The sequence below is a fragment of the Desmodus rotundus genome, chromosome 9 (genome assembly GCF_022682495.2).
Source record: "Desmodus rotundus isolate HL8 chromosome 9, HLdesRot8A.1, whole genome shotgun sequence".
Classification (NCBI taxonomy): Eukaryota; Metazoa; Chordata; class Mammalia; order Chiroptera; family Phyllostomidae; genus Desmodus; species Desmodus rotundus.
Window position 1 is genome coordinate 104,717,779 of NC_071395.1, and position 27,017 is coordinate 104,744,795.

General features: G+C 53.8%; 1 protein-coding gene across 1 annotated transcript; it reads right to left on the bottom strand.

Moving 5' to 3' along the window:
* Nucleotides 1–13,515: 13,515 nt before the first annotated feature.
* Nucleotides 13,516–24,332, bottom strand: CCR7 (C-C motif chemokine receptor 7). The gene is made up of 3 exons (XM_024573458.4): nt 24,254–24,332; nt 18,477–18,526; nt 13,516–15,580 (listed from the first exon to the last, which is right to left on the bottom strand). Exons 1-3 carry the CDS (start codon nt 24,261–24,263, stop codon nt 14,501–14,503), a joined length of 1,140 nt encoding a protein of 379 aa, XP_024429226.1. The 5' UTR covers nt 24,264–24,332; the 3' UTR covers nt 13,516–14,500.
* Nucleotides 24,333–27,017: the final 2,685 nt, after the last annotated feature.

Below are 27,017 nucleotides of genomic sequence, written 5' to 3' on the forward strand. Positions count from 1 at the left end.
CCCACTCAGGGCCCAGCCTTCCACACCCCTGGTGCATCGAGAGGCTTAATCTCCGCTTTCTACTTTGTTTTCCTTCCAGGAAGGAAGTGGCTCCAGATGCTCTGGGTGGGACCTTCCTTGGCTGGGATCACTGTTCCCAGATTTCTCATGATTCCTGGTGACAGATCTGGCACCTCTAACCAGCCTCAGAGAGGGGCAGAGCCTTGCTGAAGAATGCCCCACACCCCAGGAAATCTGGGTCTCTGAGGCTCGCTTGGAGCCACCCCAGCCCTCTGGGGGCCAGATCTGTCTCCAGAGAGACACAGGGACAGTTCAGCTACCAGGCCTGGTAGGCACCTGCTGTGCACGCGGGGTCAGGGGCGGGGGGCACCGGGACTCTGCACTCAGGAGCTCGCAGTGGCCTGGGGGAATGAGACTCACTTCAGATAACTGTAAACCCTGGGAAGCAGGCCCGCAGGAACTAAAGGAAGGAGAGCTCACCGTGGAAATGTGGCTTGGAGGGGGTGACACCTGCAATGGGTCATGAAGGAGACGCGGGAATCCTACAGGTGGTGATGGCTGGGAGGGGACTTCGAGGGGAACAAGGAGCACGCACAAAGGTGGAGAGGAAGGGAAACGCAGGCCTCCCTGGGGGAGCCCAGACCGGTCCAGTGTAGCTGAAACAACAGGAGTGATGGAAGTCGTGGGGTGCTGAGGCTGGGGGGGTGGTTGGGTTAAGTAAAAGAGGGTTCCTATGGGAAGTTTGTGTTTCGTTGCGCAGCCAACGGGGAGCCTCGCAAGGGTTTTGAGCAGAGGAGGAGTAATAAGGAAATGCTGGTCTGCTTTTCATGTGGGACACGCCTGCCCAGCTGCCCTTGCCCTGTCGTGAGATCCTCTGGCCTTCGGAAGTCAGGCCCAGAGTGGCACTGCCCACGTTCGAGGGGCCAGAAGACTTGGGAGCGGGAGACCTTGCTGCTGGTCTCCAGAATGAAGTCAGGCTCACTCTGAAAGGGCAGCGGTCCTGGAGGGAGGACCCGGGAGGCCTGGGCTGGCCTCTCAGCTTCAGCAGCCTCCCGCTGTGGGCCTTGGCAAACGCCTGTGGGCCTCAGTTTCCTCAGAGTGACATGGGATAGCATGTCCCGTTACCATGAACTACTACTGCTCATGGTAAAGTGAGGTGACCACCTCGGCTATCTTATCACTGTGTTCAACGAATATTGGTTTCCTAAACATTGGGACCAGCATGAGTGGGAGGAGGGGCAGAGGATCAGATATTCGGTGCGGCTACCAGCTCAGTGTGGAGAGGCCCCCCTGTGATTTTCAGCCAGTGCCTGCCCTGGTTAGGGGCTCCTTTACCTGCCTTCCTGCTTACCTGGTAGGAGAGGAGTGAGGAATAGCCTTCAGGATGGAGGATCATTTTGTCAGATTTTGTCTAAAGTCCACAATGAGCGACGTGTTTGGACCACCCACCTCCTCTACTGGTCTCAGAGTGAGAGAAGGGGACCCCTGGCCTCCCTCCTCTAGACCTGGCAGGGAGTGGGAGAAATGGGCAGATCTTGGTTCTAATCCTTGCTCTGCCCCTTACCAGCTTGTGACCTTGTGCACATTAGTAACCTCTTCCAGACTCAGTCTCCTTGACTGTAAAACGGGAGTGATAATAGTCTGAACCCACAGTGTGGTGGTAACGGAGTGAGCTAATGCGGACATAGTTTGTGCATGACCTGTGCATATTAGGAGCCCCTCAAATGTCATTTTCCTTCCTTCCTCCCTTCCCACCTACCTGCCTTTATGGAGCATAGGATGGCTGCCTTACAAGCAGAGCTCTGAGTGGGAGACCATGGGTGGTTGGAGGCAGCTCCCCTCTGCCTGGAACCCCTCTGGAATCCCAGGAGCCAGGAGAAAACAGGAGGCAGGTGATTTCACCCCCAGGCACAGGCCTCTGGAGTGGAGCTGCCCCCGGATCCCCTCCCCTAGGACGGAGTGTGGCTGAGTCAGCAGGAGTGGTTGGCCTCAGCGGGGCGGGAGGAGAGGAAACGAGCTGGACCCGTGCTTCCCCCTTCCTGAGACCAGTTCTCAGAAACACGACTGTCCAGATGTCCCATCCCAGACTCTGCCAGCAAACTGGAAAAGAACCAGTAACTAATTCACACTAAGATGTTAATAGCAATAAGTGAATCAATGATCTCCACACTCTAGGGGTGCTGATAGCTCTTAATGGCTTTCCCGTTCAGCCAAACTGCCTTCTTAACCAACACAGTTCCCCTCCCTGAAGCCCTACAGGGCTCAGCTGGAGTGCTGATGGCCTGGAGTGGAGGCCCAGGTTTTAGCTGTAGTCTGGAGCTGGGGAGCCAACCAAGGGGCTCCGGAACTAACCAGGGGACACAAGCCAAGGAGCAAGGGCAGGTCGAACTGCAGCACTGAGTCACCTGTGACCATCAGGTGTTAGAGACTGGGTCAGAGAGAGTAGGTCAGAAGAGGAGGCCGTGCCTGCGGCCCACGCGCGCGGCCTACCACTGCCCCTCGCCTGAAGAAGGGCCAAGTCGGGAAGGTGGAGAGGAGGTGGAGTGGGAGGCAGGCCAGGCCATGGAGCTCTCCATGTCCAGGAGGGGGCTGTTGCATCCTGCCCATCTTCAGCACAGGCAGCTGAGACCCTTTAAGGTAATGCTGGTCAAACTCATCTGACTCTGTTGTCTGGTGACTGAGGTGGTTTGGCTGCGCACTGTCTTGGGCGTGGCTGAGCAGCTCTTTGGGTAGAACCTGGCTCCTAGGAGGCCTAGGTCTGGGCTGAGGAGTCAAAATGCAGATTCTGATTCCGCAGGTCTGGGGCCTGAGCATCTGCATTTCTTTATGTAAAATAAGATTTTATTTAATTATTTTTTAGAAGGAAGGGAAGGGAGGGAGAGAAACACTGATGTGCGAGAGACACATCAATCGGTTGCCTCTCACATGCCCCCAGCTGGGGGCCTGACTTGAAGCCCAGGCGTGTGCCCTGACTGGGAACTGAACCGGTGAACCTTTGGTTTGTAGATTGGCACTCAAACCGCTGAGCCACAACAAACAGGGCTCGCATCTGCATTTCTTACGTGCTCCCAGGTGTAGGGTGTGCTGCTGGTTCAGGACCACGCTTGAGTAGTGACGGTGGGTGAGTGAGAGTGGGAAGCTAGGGACTCTCCAGGCCTCAGGCGTGTCCCTAAAGAGCTGGCCTGTGACCTCTGGTGTCCCTTCTGGCTCTGACCCTGAGCATCTTTAAGACCGCACGTGGGTGGGTTGACTGCATGCTGAGCTCAGCCACTCAGCCTCTCATTCCGGGTGCTGTCCCAAGCAGGCAGAGGAAGGCGGCTGCCCTTTGACAGTGATTAATAAAAAGAACAGCTTCCCATCACTGAAAACTTAACCGAGAACTTAGACCTCATCACTTATAACCGGCAGAATCGGGCTGCAAGATATACTTGAGGCCTGTGGGAACCTGGGTTTGGAGGAAGTACAAGGATGGGAGACCTTTTTTTATTTGGCAAACATTTCCACCCAGGCCTCTCAGGTGATTTGTGGGGTTGGGGGTCTTACTAATCACATTGTAGGGGCCCAACACAGTGCCAGAGCTAAGGGATCTTGGGCCCACCTTGCCTGAGCTCATTGCCAGGCGGGGAAGCAGGCAGATCGCAGAGACTGAGAGCAGGTTAGTGGCACTGACCCCCGGCAGGGGAGCCAGGCCAGGCCCCTGCAGGATGGCTCCGGAACTCGGGCCTGTCTCGGGCAAACACCGAGCTGTGTACCCCAGGAAGCTCCTGGCCCAGTAGCTTCACCCTCAGCCTCCCTTTCTCTCTCTCTCTGTCTCTCTCTCTGTCTCTCTCTCTCAGGGCTGGGTTCCTGTCAAGGAAACAGAGAAAGTTTCCATTGCAGGTTTGCATGTGTGTGCGCTCGTGTGTGTGTGTACCCGCAGCACGCCCTCAGAAGTGCCCTATTATCTTTTCCTTTTTGCAGAAAATCAGGTCAGTGGTTTGTCTGTTGTTGCTAACCACACAGTGCCGTGGGGAGGTGATCTGAGTGGCCGTGGCCCCCCATTGCCGATGGCTGAGGGCAAGAGGGTGAGGACTGGGAATGCAGCCACCAGGTCCCCAGAAAGCAGCTGCCATGGCCGCTGATCTGGGGAGAGCGTGTATCCGGCCACATCCTGTCTCTCTTTCAGCATTCCTCTCCCTTTCCTCAGGGCTCGGCTGCCTGCCCGGGGTCTGAAGCCTCCCTGGTGGATGCTGTTGAGTAATCGGGGATCTGGGCCTGAGGAAAGGCAGTCACCCCGTCTTCTGGGGTTAAACCAAGGTCGAGTGGAACTCTCCGCACAGGTATCAATAACAATGACAGCAAAGGCTCCAGCTGCCGAGCACTTTCACACCAGTTTCCTCACTTTGCCCACAACACCCTTGGAAGAGGACAGAGTGGGCGTTATTGTTGTGCCCCATGCTGCTGACTCGGGTGTGCGGGTGTTCTGTGTTCCGAGAGAGAGCGAGGTCAAGGACCTAGTTCAAAGGCATCCAAAGTGCAGTCCTAGCCTCACACTCTTCCTCTGGGGCCGTGTGACCTCAGGGGCTTGAAGAGGGAACTTTCCCTGTCACCTTGCAGGTGGTAGGAGGCAGAGGCTGCAGTCTCCTGGGCCAGCAATCCGAGCAGCCTGGCTGGGCTCCGTGGCTCAGGTCTCCTGCAGGCTGCAGTTGCCCCTGGGCTTGGCCCGGGAAGACCCTGCCCCCACCCCAGGCTCTGAGCTTCAACGGGGACAGAGAGCAGAGCATCTTCCGGTCAGGGCAGCCCCTCCGCCCTCTTCTCATCCTGTCCTTTAAGTTCACCACTGCCTTGTGCACCCATCACCTCCCTTCCCCCCACATTCCCAAGCCTTTCTCCACTAGCTTTTCTTCCCTGTTTCTTCTCAGAGGCTCAGACAATAGAGGCTGATGTTCCAACTGCTGAGAGCACAGCCTCCCCTCCCCCTGCAGCCAGAAAACATCCCCTGCAGATCGCTGGGGCCCAGGCTGCCAGACGCAGACCTCTTTCCTCCCTCCCACTTCTTACTGGAAATGAGCCCCTGTCAGTCCCCCACTCCTCTCCACCGCATCCCCCACACCGCCCTGCCTCCTGAAGGGGAGATTCAAGGACTCCCCTGTGGCTCTACTACCCTGTTGGGCACCCCTAGGCCATGTGGAGGCAGGCGGGGCCTGGTGCCCACAGCCTCTTGTGACCTCTCGGGGTCACAGCAGCCTCAGAGGAGCAGCGCGCCCCAAGGTTATGGTGTTGGATGCTGACGTTGCACAGCCTGAGCTGGAAATGACAGAGTGCCTTGGAGGGAAAAACAAACTGGGGTTTCAGTTCCTATGGAAACGGCATCTATTTGCAGAGGAGCTGACATCAGAGCCTGGACCCTGTGCCTGGGGTGGGGGGTGGACACTGGAGGGCAAGGTCCTCTGTTTACTGCCTGGGGCTCTTCCAGGACTGCATGTCTGAAAGGGGCCCCCTACTTTAGCCTTGACTCAGAAAGGCCCATCTGCCCGGGCATGTCTCTGCAACGCAGGAGTTTTTCGGTACATTTTAAACTTATGAGTCAAGAGTGTGGGAAGACCCCAAATTTACCATTCATATGTTTATTCTGCAAATATTTGTTGACCTATTCTGTGCCAGGCCCTGGGTGAGGACAGCCAATCAGGAGTTGGTCTGTACCTGCTCTGTTTGGTGGTGAAAACTTCCCTTCCTGGAAGGAGCTGTGGTCAGAAAAGGTGCAGGGAGGACCCGCTGGGAGGACCGCATGACACAGGTGAAGCAAGGCCACTCCCCTTGCTCTACAACCAAAGCAAGTGACTTCTCTGTTCTCACGTCAGAGTGCTAATTCTTACATCCCTTGGGGAAGAAATTATGCCTAAGCAGTCAGAAGCAGGTGCCTACTGGAGGGGGCATTACACCAGGTATTGCTGTGGGGGGCGTCTGTCATCGCTGTCTGCAAAGGTGTTGTCTTGTCACCACCAACACGAGGCCCTTGCTCTATGTTAGTGTCAGTCGGATATCCTTGATCCAGCCAATTAAAAAAAAAGTTGTTATTTTCACATCCCTTTACTGCTACGAAGACCCCCGCCCCCACCATCTCAGCTAACGCTGCTGGAACAACACCACGCCCATTTTCAGATGGGGAAACAGAGTCTGGGGAGGGGAGGGCACCGGTCACGGTTACACAGATGGTAAACAGTGAAGTTAGTACGGGAATCGGGTGTCAGATTCCTTGCTGCACCCCCCTCCTCCCAGTCAAGGGGCACCTGGTGACTATTCTCCCACCCTGGCTGGCTTCCAGCCCACCTGGGGATGGGAACCAGCTGTGCCCAGAGAGAGGGGGCGGGCGGGAAGGTCTGCTCTGCATCCGTCTCATAGCGGCTGAGTATTAGAAATAGCACAGGCCCCAGCCTTGCTCAAGTCATCTCACCCTTCAGTGCTGCGCTCTCCTTCTCAGGAAAGCAAGGAAGTGCGTGTGGATCTGAGCCATCTACGCCCTCGAACGAGTTCCAGTGAAATCAGGGTTCTTGTTGGTGGCCACGCCGGTGGCCATTCCCCTCTCCATGTGGTTGACTGTAACGGGGACAGGGCAGGGTGCACAGTAGACACCCCTTAGAGCTGCTTAGTGCCTGGGCGCCTCTAACAGACTATTGGGCCCCCAGGGAAGTGCGGAGTCTGGAAGAGTTTTAAATAGGGAAGATTAGGATAGGGGGAGGAAAGTCGAGGAGGAAGAAAAGTTTCCAGGCCGTGGGGTCCTGCTGGGCTCGAGGTGGGTGCGGTGGGATCAGAAGGGGGACCTGAAGAGGTGGTGGGCGATAGCCTGCGTCCACTTTCCTGTGCTCTCTGGCTGGGAAGGGAGGGGTAGAGAAGAGCAATAAACACGTCTGAACATCTGTTGTTAATGAGGGGTTTGGAATTTCTGAGCCAAGGATCAGATTGCAAGGCCTGACGAGGAGACAAGATGTCTAAGAATCCAGCGTTGGGCACACCTCACAACCCTGTGGTGTGTACATTGTTGTCCCCCTGGGCAGGGGGGCGCAGGGGGGCTGCTGAGGCTGGGAAGTTAAGTGGTTGCCTAAGGCCACATAGCTAATAAGAAGCAGAGGTGAAGCTCTTGTGACTACCCCATGGGAGTGGAGGGGAGGGGCTGCATGTGCAAGGGTGTGGGTGGGACAGGGCCATTATTCTCACTTTTTGGAGCCCAAGACTGTCTCGACTCTTAGGAGACCACAGCTCACCTGAGACCCCGTTCTGCTCTCTCTGTTCTGCTCTTCTTGTTCTTTCTTGCTGTCATTCTCCCTGTATACCCCAGGGTGTGTGCACGTATTTATACTTCTGTGTATGTTGTTGTCTATGAAATTGGTGTGCTTCTTTATTTTTAAGATTTTATTTATTTTTTAGAGAGAGGGAAAGGGAGGGAGAAAGAGAGGGAGAGATACATCAATGTATGGTCACCTCTCGAGCACCCCCTGCTGGGGACCTAGCGTGCAACCCAGGCATGTGCCCTGACTGGGAATTGAACCAGCAACCCTTTGGTTTGCAGGCCAGCACTCAATTCATTGAGCTACAGGGCTGTCTGTGTGCTTCTTAAGCATACTGCGAATGTATGTACTTACGAATGTACTCATATCCCAGCAGAACTGGCTGCATAACTTGCCAGGCCCAATGCAAAATGAAAATGCTGGGCCTCTTGCTCAAAAAGTATTAAGAATTTTGAGGCAGAGACAGCCAAGCATTGAACAGGGGCCCTGCGGCGTGCAGGACCCTGTGTGGCTGCACAGGTCTCAGGCCCGTGAGGCCGGCTGTGTACATGGGGGGTACCTTACTTGCATGTGTGCATGTGTGTGCTGTTGTGTGACCGTGTGTGCTCTTGGCCATGAAATCGGAACTCTTTTCTCAGAAGCCACAGGCCGGGCCCCTCAGCAGCTGCCTGCCAGTGCCTATCAAAGGAGAGGTGTGCCGTGTGCTTTATTTTTGGCGCCTTTGCTGCCTGCTCCCATTGTGCCCTGGGAGGCTTTTGTTTTACTGCCTTTGTTGGAAGGGTGACAAACACTTCCCTCCATCTGCTGCCAAGGTGGCCCCACCAGAAACCGCAGCTGGGGGTGGGGCGGCTTCCTCAGCCCCTCACCCACTCATCCTGCACCTCTTCCAGGCACCAACCCAGAGCCCCGCCCAGCTGACCCCACCCAGACAAGGTACCTGCTGCGCATCAAAGCTGAGGGGGGAGACGGAAACCACTTGGTCCAGCTTCCTCATTTTACAGTTGAGGTGATGGAGACCCAGAGAGAGAAAGTGACCCACCTGTGTAGCCCAGGGAGTCTAGGGAAGGGCCAGGACCCCTGCCTCCCAGAGCACACAGCCCTGCAGGGCTGGCCTGTCGAGGGGCCTGGGTGAGAGGCGGGGCCTGGAGGGGAGAAGGGGAGACTGAGCTCTTAGCAAAGACCTGGTTGCTGCCTGGCTGACAGGTGGGGGCTGTATCTTTGCTATTTGATTCTCCCTTCTCCCAGGAGAGAGCTCTGCATCTAGTAGGTTTTGAAAACTGCTGGCCGGCACATTTGGAGAATGCTGGCCTAATGCGTGCCACAAAGTAAGGACTCCATTTACCTGGTTGGTAATGAATACACAGCTGTTTAGTTGGCTGGTGGAGTCAACTAAAGAGCAGCAGCTTTAGAGGCCAGCTAGAACTAGTTGAAATCACTTGGTAGCTTTAGCATATGGTAGCTGTGTGACTTTGGCAAAGTTGCTTAACCTCTCTGAGCCTCAGCTTCCTCATTGGTAAAACGGGACTTTGATAGGGTTGCTGTGAGGATTAAATAAGACATGATGCTTGGTGCAGTATGAAGTACATGATAAAGTCCTAATAAGGCTGCAGTTATTCTGGCTAGCGATGTCACCACAGGTAAGTCACATAAACCTCAGTTTCCGCATCTGTTGTCCCCAGCGCATCATAGGCCCTCAGGAAATGTGAGCTCAGCCCCGCTCCTGAGCTAGGCCCCCTCCATCTCCTCAAGGTCTCTTCCACCCGAGGCTCTGTGATTTCTACACTCCCTTATGTGACACCCTCCATCCCCCACTGTCACCCAGACCCTGTGACTCTCGAAGCATCAGCACTCACAGGCTCTCAGAAGTCCACGAGCTCCCCAGGTTTGGGGGTCAGGGAGCATGGGAGGGGGTGGGGTCCCTGTAAGGAGGCTGGGGGCAGAGCAGGTATAGTTCTTGGACAAAAACCCAAGTCCTGCCTCTGACCAATGATTGAAGGGTTCCGAGTGGGTCTAGGCCAGAAGGTCTTGTTCTGTAGAGGAAGAGGAAGGCCGACCGGTGTCTCCATGATCCACCCAGGCTCAGTGCTTCCCATCGTTCTCCCTGCTCTTCTTTCCCTGGACTCTGAGAGGTTGCCAGCAGCACCCCTCGGCAGCTGGGGTCCCTGAAATGGGAGTGTGAGGAGAAGGCGGGTGGTGGCAAGAAACGTTAGTGCAGGCCAGACGGCACTGTCCAGGGGGTGAGCTGTAGGGACAGAGGCCCAAGCTCTTGTGCAGGAGACAGAGCTGGTGCCCTGTAGGTGACTGGTTCTGGGCACCTGGTTTGACCACAGGCCTCTCACCATGCCACAGAACGCGCTCCACTGCCCCCTAACCCCCACTCCCACCCCTGGCCTGGGAAGAATTCTCCACTCTGTCTTTGCCTGTGCTCCTGCCCCTGCTGCAGTCACTGGAGGGCGGTTTGCATAAACCGTGCAAGACGAATGTGCGTGCGTTTCCAGGCCTCTTGTTAAACATTGGAAAAAGGTTTGGGGGCATTTCATCCGCAGCATCTGTTGAACTTCAACAACGTCAGCTATTTACTCGGATCAAATATAAACTGTTCTGGCCTAAGCAGGCTCTGACCCAGGCATGAGAAGATGCAAGTCGTGTTTCCTCATCTGCCCTCCCACCCGCGGGCACCAAGGCCTGACCTCGGGCCTATTGCGCCACCAGGAAAAAGAGCCGGTCAGAGCTAGCAAAGCTGGACCGCGCCCTGTGCCCTGCGCCCTGCCCCCTGCTTCTGTCGGGGCATTTACTTTCACACACAGAGGAGACCTCGGGGAGGCCAAACTTTGTAGCGGTCACCGTGACAAAAGAACAACCCAGCGAGTGAAGTCCCTGGGATCAGTGAACAATAGACAAAAATACGGTTACGTTTGTCCTCAAAATAAATGTGGGAGGGAAGGAACTGACCGCGGCCGCGAAGTCTGAATCACGCACACAGCGGAGCCTGTGGGAAAGTTCACGTCCCCTCTTTTCTGGTTTCAGACGAGCCTGGTTGAGTTGCTTTAGTCTAGGGCTGCTTTGGCTGGTGAGCAAGGGGGCTGTGGAGCCTTTTCTGCAGTGGATCCCTGGTCTGGGTCTCTTTCTGGGCCTGAGACGAGAACGCAGGGGTAGGCACTGGGGTAATGGTTAATGTGGCTGCTACTCCCTGCCGCACCCTTTGGACATCTGCCGCCATGGAGTGGGGGCTGGGAGGGCCAACAGGGTCCGTCTTTTGAATTGAAGGAGAGGCCTCACTGTCTTTCTCGCCCTGGGGTTTTTCTAGGAGCTCAGACCAGGGAAGCTGGGTCATTTCTAATCCCTTTCCATCAAAGAAGGCCCACCTGTCTCTGAAACTCATACAGCCCCTTCCTCCTCACCTGGGACTGGGAGGCCCTGGAAGCTGTGTGTGTGTGTGTAGGTGGGCACATCTTTCTACCCACTGAGAATGTTCTCCGAGTCCAGCCCCAGTCCTGTAGCCCCTAGAAGCCAGCCCTGCCTCACCTGCCCTGCCTTCTGCTCCCCACTCAGATCTGCTCCCCTCCCTTCCTCATGGTTTTTGCCTTAATTCCCACCCCATCACTCTTATAGGTCTGCTTCTTCTCCCTCCGACTGTCCACCCTCAACACAGAAATGCAACCGAGAGCTTACTTTCCAGACAGGATCCTTTCTTTAAATGTTCCATTGTCTGATTTCCTTTGCACCTGCTGCCATATTTCTATGGCACTTCATTCTCCCAGGCCAATGGCATGGATGAGAACTGTAGAATAGGGAGAGGGGACAGTTTCCATAGGGGCCCAGCCACAGCAGAAGAGGGATGGTGCCTGCCAGGGAAGAGCTGGCAGGGTGTGCCAGGACGGGTGCCAGGTCGGGGAAGATGTCTGGAAGGGAGCTTGGAGCCTGGATTCAAGTTCCAGTGTTGCCAAGAGCCCCTGGGAGACCTCAGGCAAGCGGTTTCCTCTCTGAGCCTCACTGACTCACCGGTCAGTTGGTGGGAAGGACAGACTGACTGATCTCAAAGGTGCCCTCCAGCTTGACGCACGAAGTGTACGGGGATGGAAATGGGGCTGAGGAATTGAATGTAGTTTCCTTGTGGTTCACAGCTTCTTTGTATCAAACTACCATTTATTAAATATCTCAGTGATTGTCAATGACACTTTTATAAACATTCCCAAGCATTTTACAGACATGGATTCTTTTGCCCCTCACCACAACCCTAGGAGGTAGGGACTGCAGGTATCCCCATTCCCCAGATGAGGAAACAGAGGCACAGAGAGACTAAGTAACCGGCCCAAGTAGCGCAGCGGTGGTTCACACCAGGCCACCTGGCTGCAGAGCCCGAGCTCCTCACCACCATGCTCCGCATTCCAGGCGCTGGGCTAAATGTTCGCCAAGTCCTCTCCACTGTGCAGTTAAGAAATCTGAGACTCAGAGCAGTTGAGCAACAGCTGAAGGTCACACAGCTGGGAAGCGGGAGAGATGAGATTGCAAGTCGGCTGGGCTCCAGAGCCTCTCTTCTCCCCACCCAGCTCCTGCAGTCCTGCCAGATCCTCGGGTCCCTGAAGCAAATTTACCTAATATCCCTATATTGCAATGTGTCTTTAAGCAGGCCAGTTCCTCCCTCTGGGCCTCAGTTTCCCAATCCAGAGAGTGATTGGGTGTTAGACCAGCAGATGTTTGAGGTCCCTTGCAGCTGTGGAAGTCCATGCTGTGTGAAGTGTGGTGCTTCTGGACGAAATGACAGATTTGTGGCCTGGGGTTGTAGGCAGGGACAGTGAGGGGACAGGGGCTGGCGATGGGAAGAAGGGGAAAACTGCAGGAAATGTGTAGGGGCTGTGAGGGCCATGAACTTGGGATGATGGGGCAGTGTATGAAGGAGAGAGAGAGGAGGAGAAGGAGAGAGAGAGAGAGAGAGAGAGAGAGAGAGAGATGCCCTGGGGGTGCCTCTCCAGTGAATCCGTTCCCTCTTTGCAGGGGTCCCCCAGAGCTCAGGGCAGGCATGTGAGAGTGTTGGGCATGGGAGGAGGGCCAGGCCAGCCACAGGCCAAGGTCAGAATGCCTGAGATACAGCAGTGTGGGGAGTTAGCACTGCTGGGGGCTTCGTTGTCTTTGTGAATACTTGGAGACGCCCAGTTGTTTTAGAAAAAGTATCTGGAGCCGAGCATGCTTGTGCGGTTGGCCTGTTCATGGCCACTCTGTGACATTCCTCCCCTTTGGGAATGGAGGGTCCTTTCCCACCTGTCACCTCATTAGGATGTGCACACCAGAGGGCTCACACCCACACACACCAGGCACATCCCCCTCGGGGCCCCACAGGCACCCTGGGATCACCCCTCGCCCAGTGCGCACGCAGTTGTAGCACATTCAATGCTGCCGCTGTGCTGGATCGCTGCTCCACGCTGCCTGTGTCCCCGCCAGGCTCATGCCTCCCAGGCCACCGGTTCCTGGCTTGGGGGCTGGCGGACAAATCATGCCCCGTGCATCCCTTGGAGCAGTGTGGCGTAATGTGCTTATGAGATTAGAGAACGGGCTTCATTACCAGGCAGGCCTCATTTTTCACGAGGCTCTTTTCTTTTTGGAAAATTGATGGGATCACCTTTTGCGTGAGTACCTCAGCCCCCCAAGCTATGACAGCATGAGTCTCCTTCAGATCCCTCCACATACGTTACAGGTTGGACTAACCTTCTGTCTGGCCTGAAGAAATCAGAGTTTTGGGCAGACATCAGGGTACCCAGTGACATGGATCCTGGGCCTGTGTGGCACACTGGCTGTTCCTGATCCCTGCTCCTCTCTGACAAGTGTCCACACCATGGAAGGTCATTGCTGCAACTGTGGCCAGTAGGGGGGACTATGGGTGGCCTGGCTCCCAAGCACCCAGCAAGGTATGCGGCAGCCTCTCATATGGGTCCCATTCCAAGCCCCTTAGTTCAGTGTGCTGAAGGCTGCACTTCCCGACTGACCCGGGACAGATGAGCACACCAGTGAGAGTTCCCGCATGTAGGGGTTCCAGGAACAAGTTGGTTCCTTACAGAGCTCTGCTCAGACCAGTGTCCCTGGGTCACTGCTGATCACGAGAGCTTTGGTCCTGTTCCGTGCAAGATGGACACACTGCAGGTACTTCCTGTTCTCCTACCTTTCAGCCTCTGGGGCCATGTGGTTGGACGGGCTCAGAGCATCTCAGAAATGAAGACTGGGAGGGGAAGAGGGAAGTGGGGGTGGTCAGGTGGGGCGTGGGGGTTTGCAAAACAAGAACACACTCATTTGTCATTTACCAAAAAAATTTTTTTCCTTTCTTTTAAAGCTCTTGTTTCCTCAAGGGAAAAACTTTTATTTGTGTATGAGGAAAATGTGCTCTTTTAATGAATTGAAAACAGAACAGGATGACATTCTTTTGTCCCTGTGACAAAGAACAAAGCAGCAGCATATTAGCCTCTGGCAGCCAGCATTGTCACCCATGCCCTGGCCCCTAGCCTTGCTCTCTGCCCTCTCCTCCGTCCTAGCAGAGCTGAGAAACGAGAAGGTCTGGCCACACGTCATCCCCCCCTCAGAGCCTTGGCTGGGAACGTGGCTTTGGCCGTCTGGCGGCAGCCAGCTTGGTCTGCAGGAAACACACCTCTCCCCTTGGAGAGGCAGCAGGCGAGAGGGAAGTGTGCTTTTAGGGAGGCTTCGAGGCTGCCATTTTTGGCTGGCGTGGATGATAGTGGAAAAGGAGAGATGAAGGGAGGAATTCAGAGAGTTAATTGACCCATTGGCATCTCCCTTCCCCTACTAAGAAGTCTTCCCACCACCTCTGGTCTTGGAGAGACACAACCTTGTTTTCTGGAAGACCTTGCTTCAGCCCTTGAAGGTGCATTCTGAGGGCTCCCCAGGCCCTTGTACTGCCCTAGCTCTCACCAATGCCTGTCCCGTCTCTTTAGGAGGTGTGAACTTTTTCAACTTTCACTTTTGGCTTTTGGTTTGAGGGACAACAGCTTTGGTATTGGAGCATTGCCGGATCTGGTAGCTTATCAGCCACGCCTCTGCAAACTTGGTTGAGGTAGCTGGGATGGGGCTGCATCTGTCTTCCGTGACGTGGGTTTTCACCACGAGATAAACCTTAAGGGCCAGAACCACCTTTTCCTCAGCAGCTTTTGGGTCCTGAGTCATGTCATCTGCTTCCTGTCCCTAGCCCATGGGCCCTGGGAGAGGTCCCTCAAGTCCAGGCAGAGGAGCCTCTATGGGGAGAAGGTGGTGGTGGTCTCGGCCTCCACACTCATTGAGGAACGCCGGATGTGCCGGCAGGAAGACCACTGCCGGATCTGCTGCTGGCTGAGGCAGCCCAAGTCCTTGAAGAGCTTGAAGAGGTCATTGCGAAACTTGACGCCGATGAAGGCGTACAAGAAAGGGTTGACACAGCAGCGGACGCAGGCCAGGCTGTAGGTGACGTCGTAGGCAATGTTGAGCTGCTTGCTGAGCTCACAGCTGCTGGTGGTGGTGATGTTGAAGTTGGCCACCGTCTGGGCCAGGACCACCCCATTGTAGGGCAGCTGGAAAGCTATGAAGACCACCACCACAGCAATGATCACCTTGATGGCCTTGTTGCGTTCGAAGTTGCGTGCCTGCAGGAGGGTGCGGATGATGACAAGGTAGCAGAAGCTCATGGCCACTAGGGGGATCAGAAAGCCCACCACCATCTGGGCCACCTGGATGGTGATTAAGGCTTCCACGTGCTCGGTGATGAGGGAGCACCGCAAGGCTTGCTCGCTGCTGCTCCTCTGGATGCCGCTGTACAGCAGCTCCGGGATGGCCAGCACTGTGGCCAGCATCCAGATGCCCACGCAGGAGAGCTTGCTGATGAAAAGTACCCGGGCCCGGTGGCGGTGGGCCGAGATGGCCTGGACAATGGCCACATAGCGGTCAATGCTGATGCAAAGGAGCAGGAGCATGCCACTGAAGAAGCTGATCTTATAGATGCCGAAGATGAGCTTGCAGAAGTGGACACCAAAGGTCCAGGACTTGGCTGCGCTGTACGCCCAGAAGGGAAGGGTCACGAGGAAGAGGATGTCCGCCACGGCCAGGTTGAGCAGGTAGGTATCCGTCATGGTCTTGAGCCTCTTGAAGTAGATGTAGGTCAGCACCACCAGCCCATTGCCCAGCAGACCCACGAAGCAAATGACAGAGTACATGATCGGGAGGAACCAGGCCTTAAAGTTCCGCACGTCCTTCTTGAAGCACACGGACTCATACAGTGTGTAGTCCACCGTGGTGTTTTCTCCAAGGTAGTCGTCCGTGACCTCATCTTGGCACAGGCACACCTGCGGGGAAGGAAGTAGGGGAACATGATCCAGCTGAGCTTAAGTGGGTCAGACTCTCGCTGACCTGGGGTTGTCCGGAGCAGCGATTTCAAAGTGTGGTCAGCCCGTCCTCAACATTACCCTCACCATCCATCCCCTGCACATTCTCGGGTCCCACCTGAGACCCATGGCATCAGGATCTCAGGGAGCCAGACCCAGGAGTCTGCTTTTCTAAACTTTCCAGGTGTTTCTTTGGTTTGAAATCAGGGCTTCTCATATTTTGACATGTATATGAGTTACCCGGGGATTGTGTTAAAGCACATGACCTGGTTTACTAGGCTGGGGTAGGGGCCTGCGGTTCTGCCTTTCTACCAAGTAGCCAGCGCCTGATTTTGCCAGCTCTGAGAGGCTTGCCCTTACATGTGCCGACTGACAGTGGACTGGAAATGGTCTGGGCTTTGGGGTCAAAGGAGCGTTGAGACGGGAAATGCACTCCGTCTCTCTGAGCCTCAGTTTTCTCTGGGAAACAGAGATGAACGCTGTCTCCTTCCCACGGTTGCTGGGAGGCACCTGACCCAGGTTCAGGCTCCGATTTGTCTGCACGGAGGTTTTATTTTGTGGGAGCTGTGACTTTCTTCCTGAGCCCCCTTCAGAACCTGGTAGAGAGAGCTTTCCAGGAGGGAGCCTACAAAATACCTCAGCGTTTGGAGGAAGATCCACCTTGGGGTTAGGGTGGAGGAGGGCCTAGGGAGAGAAGAGAGGAAGGCAGAAGCTCTGTCACGAGACCCTGTAGCCCTGGTTTGGGGCAAGCTGCCGCGCTCATGGGTGGCTAGCGATTTGAAGACTTTTACAGACTCCTGAGGCCTGGGGCACAGTGTCTGGGGCACAGCAGGGGCTCAGGCAGCACGTGCCCAGGGCCCCAACTCCACTCCACCTCTCAAGCACGAATTTCGGCCCGCAGGGCCGCCACCTCCTCAGCTGGGACCGAGTCTCTCGGAGCCCCTTGGAACAAAGCCCAGCTCTGTCTCCTCCCGCCTCCTCCCACCTCTCTCCTCTCTCTTCCTCCTAGTCTCTTCAGCAGATCCCAATCAGCGGGGCTCAGCTGCTCAGTGCTGTTTTTTCAAAGCCTGTCTGCAGAGTAGGGTGAGGGTTTCATTGGCCTGCTGTGATTTTTATCAATGAGGGAGGGCTCCCGAGTCTGCTCACGCCTCCGTGCACAGTGCCGCAGTGATGGCTGAGCCGGCTGAGCCCGGGCAGGGCTGGGGGCTGGGGGCTGGGCTGGGAGCTGGTGGTCTCTCCCCTGGGCATTGGGGTCTGGACAGCTCAACATGGAGGATTCTCATACAGTTGGGGAGCTGGAGGGGTTTTAAAGACAAGGAAAGGGAGGCAGGCACTCGGAGAAGCAACGTTGCTTGTGGCTTGCTCCTCGTGACAGCCTAGTCTCCCGACTTCCCTGTGCCCTGTTTTGTCTTTCTCGCTTTCGATTCTGGATCCATCGCAGTTCTGTGTGGGGGACAGGGTGAGGAAAAATAATGGCCAGGAACCTTTTCTTTGGGTATTTTTTTTTCAAAAAGTCCTTTTCCCTCATCTGGGTGTGATTGCAGCCTGTGAGTTCATGGTAAAGCCCAAGGCCTCAGGTCTGGGGCTGCTGGATGTAAGGGGGTTCTGGGCCTTCCTGGAGGACCGTACACCCGGCCTCTGTGAAGTGTGCTCACCACCACTGCTGCCTTTTCTTTTTCTCCTCACCAGCGTCCCTCTCCATGAGCCACCGGGCTCGATGCCTCTGCAGCCCACAGCCCCACCACATCCTGCCCCGTCTGAGCCACCGCCACCCACCCAAGAGAAGAATGAACTTCAACCCGGCTTTCCCTCAACCCCTCCCCCACCTTCCAGCCTCCTCTGGTAGTAATACAGCCCCTCTGGAGGAGTCCTGGAAACAGGGAAGAGAGGGGGGAGGGAGTGGTGATGGAGAAGGGGGCCAGGCTGTGGGCTGCAGCCCAAGCTCCAGGGGGCCTCTGGGATGAGGTTTTGGGAACAGTGCCCAGTGTGGGGCCCGCCTCTGGCCAGAGCTCCTGGAAAGCTGCCCCTCTGGCCTGCAGACCTGGGGAAGAGCCAAATCTGAAGCACTGCCTCTCCAGCTCTTGTCCCAACTGCCCCTTCCCCCTCCAAGACAGCTCTCACCCCCAACAACTAGGGGAGAGTCAACTGCTCCAGTTACAGTGCCTTCTAACTCTGGCACTTTGATGAGGGCAGATTTACTGTCTCCTCTTGTGGGATCGAGAAGCAAAGCCTTGGAAACTGGAGGCGTTTCCTCCTGCAGAGCTCAGGCCCCTATAAGTATGTGCATCTCTTCAAGCCCTCCCATCCCCACAGCCCTGGGCCCCAAACTCCCCTGCAGTGGGGTTCAGATGGGTCTCTATTTCACAAAAGGCAACTGGGCTTCTAGGGGAGCTTTAGGCTGGAGGTTGAGGAGGGAGGCAGCTTTGGGGTGCTAAGATAATAACCAGGCCACCACACCAAAGGTTCTTCTCTCAGCTCACTAAAACATGGGAAGTTTTACAAGCACAGGCATGCAAACATACCCGCAAAGCTCAGTAAGCCAACAGACTTTGCTTTTTGCAGCTCCTCTCTAAGAGTTCAGTCGGAGCCCACATCTCTGTCCCTTAGATGGGGATGTGGGAAGTGGGTGGGGAAGGGGTGGTCACTTATTTCCCTCATGTTTAATTTAAATGGAGTAAATGCTCTCTAGGGTCACTCAGCAGATAGAGTGCGGGGCGACCATCAGCTTAACAAATGGTGAGGGGGTTAGTGTCCGGGTCTGTTTCCTTCTAGCAAGCACCCAGCTGCTCCATCAGAACCTCGGACTTGGGAGAGGTGGGTTTGGGGACAGGGGTGTGGAGGAGGAAACGGACCTTACCTGGAAAATGACAAGGAGAGCCACCACCAGCATGCTTTTCATTGGCTTCCCTGCAGGAGACAAGGCGAGAAAGTTGTTGCTTGGCAGGCACAGCTCCGTGTTCTTAAAGACAGTCGCTGACAAGGATATGCTGATGGACCTCTCATCATAAGCCCCAGGCACTGCCTTTGCCGAAACAGATTGTGCCTCGAGGCCTCTGCCCAGCTGGCCTGCCCTCACCTCCTCTTCCTCCACTTCGAGGTCCCAGAAAGGAGCAGGTTGAGACCCCAGGTTAGCACAAGGCCTGACGTGTCACAGACGTCAGACAGGCTCTGGCCGCTCAGCTCTGCTCTGTGGCTGAGCTGAGGGCTGGACCTGGAACTTCTTTTCCCCCAGGGCTAAACAGGAGGACAGGTCACAAGGTAATTTGTGTTGAAGTCTTATGTCACCCAACAGCCTGAGAGCACTCCGAGGGAAGGGACTATGCCTTCTTCACCTTCGTAGCCCCTCTCCATTGCTCAACCCACAGGTGGCCCACAGGGGAGTCTGTGATGACAACAATGAATGCCAAGCCAAGATCACTAGCCCTATTGCACCTCTAATCTCAGTAGGGACAGGGAAGTGGCTGGGACTCTGCATTAAACACCTTCTGGAGCTGTTCCCCCAGCCCCCCACCCCACCCCAGGGAACACAGGCTCCTGCTTTCCAAGAGGAAACAGCACATTCCCAAAATCTGTGTACTTGGTCACACCACCACCTGCTGGAAATCCTTCTGCATGACACCCAAGTCGCTGTAAATTCCACCCACCCCAATCCTCCCACCCCAAATTGCGTAAGGTAGGGATTCTCGCTTGGGAGTCCCTGGGGGATGGAGGAAGGGCATCAAGCCACAGAGATAGGTGTATCTCCCACCTCAAGCAAGTTATACTGCACACTGTTGGTAGACAGGTCTTCCTGAAGCTTGACTCGGATGCAACCATACTCCTAAATCCTTAGGACCTTTGTACCCAACCCTAGGGAGGAGCCCCTGTTGCTCAATTAGCAAGGTGGTCAAGCCCTCTGCTGTCTTCCTAACCTTCCTAACTGTGTCTTTTATTTCTGGGGACAGGCGCCCCCTGGCCCATTGTCCCCAGCTTGCACCTGAGTATTTGCAGCCCTGGGAAGAAATGAATGGCTCGTTGAGCAGCACAGAGCTCTTCTCTCGCCGCCCCTTTCCTTGCTCTCCGCATCTCTGCCTTAACAACCCTCTCCTCAGGGCCCAGTGAATGCACAGCTCGTCCTCCACTGACTCATCCTGATGCGAAGCGCTCGAGGTTTCTTTAAATGCATGAGTCTGTCGGTTACTCTAGAGAAAGCCTGTTCTGACTGTCAGTGAGAACTGAGAAACCTCAAAGTTTTGATAAGTCCCAACGGGTGAAATAATAGCAAGAACTGTTTCTATTTTACTCCGTTAACTCCTTCTCTGGGGGCGCTGCCCCATTCTATTTTGCTACTATCTAGGGTAAGGTGTAGGAGTTGGGTGTGTGTGTGTGTGTGTGTGTATGGGTGTGTAGGTGACTTCTCATTCCAGGTGTGTTGGAGGTAACAAATGAGCAAGGATCTTGCAGGACCAGAACAGGCCATTTTCAAGAAAGGTAACTTAGGGGAACCAAATGGGAACTTAGGGGAACTCTGGTATGTGGCACAGGGGCCTGGTTGGTGGCCATGAGTCACATCGTTTCTGCCTGTTACAAAGTCATAAAGCAACTATCTTTGGGCAGCACCTTGGGTGGGACAAATGAAGTAGGGAATCTCAGGAGCTTGAGGCATGGTTTACTTATGTGTTGGGTGTTTTCTCAGTTCTCGAGTTTATAGTAATGATCAGAATGAAAAGAAAATTCCCTAGAATTCCAGCCTGAGGCTTCAGTGAGAGAAACTTCCTTTTTATCTGGAAGGAGGAGCTCTCTGGTTAGCTGCTCTCCTAAGCCCTGAACTTCTACTCCCCACATTTCCCAGGCCCTTCGGGCCACCCAGGGAGTCACAGCTGCCCATCAGCTGGCCCCAAAAGCCACCCAAAACTTTTTCTTCTTTGTGATTCCTTAGCTGCCAATACAACTGTTCTCTTTTTTTGGTCAGTAGGGGAGGGAGGGAGGAAGCAGGGAAGTGGTAGGAATCTGGAGAGGAGGTGAGAGCCTGGGACTCTCTCTCAGACAATAGGCAGGGGTGGAGGAGAGCTGGTTGCCTTTTGCAGTCACTGTGATAATTCATATTTATTGGGCCCTCACTATACCAGACTATTTCCACGTATGGTCGTTTCCTTCTCACAAAAGCCCCATGAGGTGGGTACTGCTACTATTCCCATTTAGCGATGAGGAAGCCGAAGCACAGTGTGATTAGTGACTTTTCCAGAGTCACAACTGGCTAGCATGGAGATGGGCTTTGAACCTGTCTGACTCCAGAAACGGCAGTCCGAACCGCCCTCCTGTGCTGCTTCTTAGTCTGTTTGTATCTCTCCTTCATAACGTCCTATGAGCTACTCCTTGTTATCCTCATTCTATATTTCAGAAAATAGAGGCCCAGAGAGGTTAAGCCACTTGCTTAGGGTCACACAGTTGCTAAGAGATGGATGTGAGATTTGAATGGAACTCTCACCAAAGCGTGACCCTACATTTCCCATGAGCCTGCTCCATATGAGGGCCTCCGTGGAGCATAAAGGAAATCCTCACTCCCCCATGTCAGAGTGGTCACCCAGTTCTGTTGCTTCTCTCCCCAACATCTCAGAGGTAGCCCTGTCTGCCCTGATACAAGGCTTTGCTGCCCCCTTGCTGCTGCAGAACTCCTGAAATACAAATCTCATCCCTTAACTCAACTAATTGAAAAAACAAAACAACTTCACTGGCTCCCCATCACTTTCGGGATAAAGCCCAAACTCCCATATAAAATCTGAGGGACCAGCCCTGCCCATCTGTCCTGCCTCCTTTCCCCCCTCCCTCTTTGGCATGGCCAGAGCTGACCATCTGACAGCCCATAGGCTGAGCCCCCAGGATGCTCTGTGTGCCTGCACAGACTTTACACAGAATTAGGTTTGGCGGCCTTCAGGTGGGGCTTGCACCCTCTGGTTCACACTGCTCCCCTCTCCTTACTCCAGCTTATGGCCATTCCCACATTTACCTTGTTGGCCTCTGATGGCAACTGAGTCTGATATCACTGTCCCATCTGGGACCTCTTGCTCCTTCAGTGGTTTGTTAACTTCTACACACCCTTCCAAACCCAACCTACTGCTCCCCTGACTCAGGTTCACTGTTGCTTTCTTTGAGCTGTAGACGCATTTTGCCCATTACCCCATCAGCGCTGCCTCTCACTCTGCACTGGCATAGTGACATATGCATCACCTTGGCTGGTCATGGCTGAGCTCCCCGATCAATGAGAGTTGCTGGAAAGAAAGTACCAAGCAAAGAGGAGAGATTTCCCAACAGCTCCTCCAGGCTGCAGCATTCCCCTCCTCCCCGGCCAAGCTCCCAGAAGGCCAGGAGGGGTTGGCCCTGAATTCCTTCTGCACCCCCTTCTGCTGCCATATCTGGCCAAGCTGTGACAGAGGAGTCTCTGGCAGGTTTGTTTATTTTTCTCTGCTTGGGAGAATTCTGAGGTCTTAGGCCATACTTCTTTTCTTTTGCTTTTTTCCAATCCTAATCAGAGGATATTTTCATTGATTTTAGAGAAAGAGGTACAGAGAGAGACATCCATGTGAGAGAGAAACATCCATTGGTTGTTTCCATATGTGCCTCAACCGGGGATCGAACCTGCAATCTTTCCGTGTAGAGGATGATGCTCCAACCAACTGAGCCACTTGGCCATGGCTGGGCCACATTTCTTGAAGGTGGGGAAGGCACCTCCGGCTTGCTCATTCAAATTATGAGAAAGGCCAGCTCAGCCAGGGTTTGGCATTTTCATTTTGTGTAATAGAAACTCAGCCCTCTCACCCACCCCTTACCCCCACTGGGCAGATGAAGAACCTGCCCCACCAACGGTCCAGAGACTGTTTTGAGCAAAAGCTTCTCAGTGGCTTTCCCCTCCACCACCAGTATTTCAGGCTTGGCCCCGTATTTTGGGCTTGGCCGTTGGGGTTCTCTCAAACTGAGCAAAGCCACAAGAACACCCCTTTCTCCTGGGCCAGAGGTGCCCTCCCTCCCTGCATCGAAGCCTGTGGGTCTAGCACCCCCAAAACTTGGTCTGGAGGAGGATCCTCAGTGGTGTGCTGGAGCTGGCTTTCACAGGCTCGTAAGCCAGTGCTATAATCTCTCTCTGGTTTGAGTTCAGTCATTTCACGGCTTGACATTGGCTGGAAGCTTGAAATCAGCCATGGTGGGAAACTTTACACTATGGAAATTGGCAAGCACTACAAACCAGGGCCATTGTCCACCCTGGGGAGCCTGTTTTCCAGTGTTTGCCAGCCCACCCCCGGGACACGGCTGGGCTCCCTCCACGGAGGTCAAACAGAAAGTCAGGAGCAGGGTCTGCAGTGGACGATGACTGCATCCTGTGACTGTGGTCAGCGGGGACAGATGGCTGGCGGGTGGGGTCAGAGGGTAGGCTGCTGGCAGGGGAGGAAGCTGGAAGAGATTTTAAAACACCAAAACCGACTCAGAGTTCTCGACATCATTTGTTCACTCCACAAATATTTTCTGTTCTCCCCCCCAAAATACCTGGAATTCAGAGATGCAAGAGTCATACCCTGCCTGTCAGGAGCTCAGTCAGTGCGTGGGGGGGTTGCCACGGCTGTTTGCTGGGTCCACCCAGGTTTCTGGGGGGCAGGAAAGGCAGAGATGAAGACAAAAGGCTGTGGTGTGGTGGGGAGGTTTGTGAGGACAGCAGAGGGTGCACCAGGGAACCTTCACTTTTTAAAGCCAACCCCTTGTGGCTTTGAGGCCACTGTGGTGCTCGCTTGCTGGTGAGAAGGAGCCATCCAGGAACCTAGCCTTTGTAACCTCCGCGGGGTCTGACTCCATGGCTGAGATTTATCGATGGGACATCTGGAGCTAGACGAACCCCTCTGAACCCCTCAGGGCTTCCCGTATGCTCTCCAAGGTTAGATGGGAGGATGGGTTTTATAAAGGGGAGAGTCATCTGCCTGGGTAGCAAAAGTGAGTAAGTGAGGGGAGCTGTGCTGGAGGCCCCAGCTGTGACATCTCCAAGTTGAATGCCTCTTGGTATTCCACCTGATGTTGCCGCCCTCCCCTCCCCGCCAGGCTTTCACCTGCATCAGGCACCAGCAAGGCTGGTGGGATGTCCGGTGGAGACAACAACCCAGCTGGCATTTGCATGTATAGTATCATTTGCACAATGCAGTCACCTTGAATTTGCTCCTCCTCCTAAAACCAAGAGATTCTAATCCCTGTTCAGCAGGGGAGGAAGGTGGGAATCAGAGGGGGAGTGGAGGGTCCAGAGCCCTCCGAGAATTTCTCCCTGAGGAACAGGTCTAGAGAGCCTCACTCATCACCCCAAGCTGAGGTGAGGACAGGTGCTGTCCAGGTCCCTGGCAATCCCAGCCTTGCCACCTTCTTCAGTACCACTGTTCTGGAAAGCATGACTTCAATTCCTCTGTCTGTCTTGGTACCAATGGGTACCCCCTCTCCCAGGTCTGAAAGGTGCACCCTCTGTGCCTGGGAGAACAGGGTGGCATTCTGACTCCCACCAAAGCAGAATGGGACTTCTTTGGTCCGCTTTTCCATGCCTTCCACCCGCATCCTCTGCATCCCCTGCCCCCTTGCCACAAATTCAGTCCCGCTGTCAGAGCGACTCTGCGCTGCTGTTTCACTCACCCAAGTCCATGACCCTCCTGGGCTCTGAAACCGCACAGGAAGGCTGTGCCGCGGCTTGTGCTCCCCTGTCTGGGGAGGAAGTGGTGTGTGCCCCTTTTAAGTAGCAAGAGGAGCCACCCTCTTTCCAGCCCCTTTCAAACGTAAAGGGTGTGAGAAGTGACAAGAGTGCAGTGACAGAACGCCAGCCCACTCACTGGTCATAGGATTGTGAATCACCATGTCATTTACATTCAAAACTCCCCTAGGCAACGCCACAGAGCGAAGGCAAGGGCCCAGCCCAAGGTAGGGGACCTGGGCCATGTATTGATTCAACATATTTATAGCCTGAATTCCACATGTGGGGGAGTCAGAGACCCACTGAGAGCTGTGTCCCCATCTTTTCCTCCCCCAGCTCTGTGTCACAGGGCACTGCATATCCTAAGCTACTTTGTCCTCTGGCTCCTGGGTGGGTTTGGCCCATGAGAGGCACTGACAGATGATGGACGGTAGAAGAGAAGGGATAGGGCCAAATGTATCTTTTCTTCTTTTCTTTTTCTTTTTTTAAAAAAGATTTTATCTATTATTTTTAGAGAGAGGGGAAGGGAGGGAGAAAGCAAGGGAGAGAAACACTGATGTGTGAGAGAAATATCTTGCCTCTCCCATCAGTTGCCTATCGTGCGCCCCCTACTGGGGACCTGGCCCACAACCCTGGCACGTGCCCTGACTGGGAATGGAACCTACAACCTTTCTGCCCACAGGCCGGCACTCGATCAACTGAGCCACACCAGCCAGGGCCATTTTTCTTTTTTTTCCCTTGTTTTTCTTCTCTTTTCTCTCTCTTTTTTCTTTTCTTTTCTTTCCTTCCCTTTCCTTTTCTTGTTTTTCTCTTCTCTCTTCCTCTAGTTCCTCTCTCCCTTTCCTTTCTTTTATTACAGCTTTCTGAGATATAATTCACATGTAAAATTATCCCTTTTCAAGTGTACCAGTCAGTGGTTTTCGTATATCCACAGAGTTTTACAATCAGTTTTGGAGCATTTTTATCACTGCCTCCTGTAAAACCTCCCCTACTCATTAGTGATGACCCCCTCCCCTCCCCTCCCCTCTCCTCCTCTCCCCTCCCCTTCCCCCTTACCCCCAGCCGCTGGTAACCACAAATCTACTTTCTGTCTCTACAGATTTGCCTATTCCGGACATTTCACACAAACAAACTTATACAACACGTGTCCTTTGTGTCTGGCTTCTTCCGCTTAGCATACTGTGTTCGAGGTTCCACTGTGGTACAGCAGGTATTTTCTCGTTCGCTGTTAGGACCCAGCAATATTCCAATGTATGACAGACCACCTTTGGTTTACTCATCATCCTGCGTACATTTGGGCTGTTTCCACTTTTTGGCTATGATGAGTAATGCTGCTACAAATAACACAAACTTTGTGTGAACATGTGCTCTTGGGTATCACGCATGCCTACAAGGGGGATTGTCGGATCACAGGGTAGCTGCATGTTTCATGTTAAAGACCTTTTTTTGGCTGTATTTTTTAAAAACAATATCCATGTCTCCATTATTTGAAAAGAAACATTTTTATTTTTTATGTTTTTATATTCCTTTGCTTAATTTCTAGATTGTAACTGAAAATAAATAAAAAATCATGTATTTTATTATGTAAATGTAATACATGCAAATTTGCAGCGTTTTTATTTTATTGTATTTTATTTTGCACTTCAGCCCACATGAGGAATGGGTGTATCTCTCAGATACACATGACCTGTGCTGTGATTGTTTCAACTGCGACCTCCGCAGGGTTAATAATTTGAGGCGCTCTCAAAACTGTTTTCCAAAGTGGCCTCACCATTTTACCTGCTCATCAGCAACGTGTGAAGGTTCCACATTCTCCACAAAATTTGTTACTGTCTGAATTTTTTATTCTAGCCCTCCTGGTGGGTATGAAGTGGTATCTCATTGCGGTCTTGATTTGTATGACCCTAATGATTAACAACGTTGATCAATTTCATGTGCTTATTGACCATTCGTGTATTTTCTTTGGTGACATGTTGATTTAAATCCATTGCCCATTTTGATATTGGGTTATTGTCATTGGTTTTTCTCATGGGGAAGTACCTCGGTCTGTCAGGAGGCGGAAAAGGCAAGGAGAATGTATGGGTAAAAGGCTTTGCTGGAAATTTCAAGAGAAGGAATGGGTGAGGCAGGGGAATGAGCTGATGCGGTCTGGGATTGGCTCTGGGGTGCAGGGGCTGCCCCCAGTTGTCTGATGCCTGGCCCTGGGGTAATTAGAGCAGAGACCTATTGTTTCCTGGGGTATAAAAACCAGACAGAGGAGGTGGTTCGGAGGACAGGCTATGCATTGGTTGGTTTGCACATCAAAGGCGTGCATGAAGACAAGCCGTGTACTATCTCCAAGAATTAGGCCCCAAGATGTCAAACTGAAACAAAATTAATAGAGACCTGTCCTCCACAATGTGGTATGTGCTTTGAACCAGTAATTGATATGCTATGCCCCAACGGCTAGAATTTCAGGAACCAAGGGTTGGCTCCTCTCAAATCACGCCCAGTAACTCCAGTGAAATTTGTTCTGCACCAGACCTGGGGCCTCTCCCCAGAGTCTGGGGAAATATTTCTACTAGAAAACCCTTTGCTGAAGGTTCCACAGGACCTGCATCTATGAATGTTATCTATCACTTCCTGTTTCTTATGCTTAAGGAAGGAGTTACCTTATTTTTGTTTCTTTTTCAGAGTACAGTTGTCTGTTCTTTAAATGGTCTGATCATT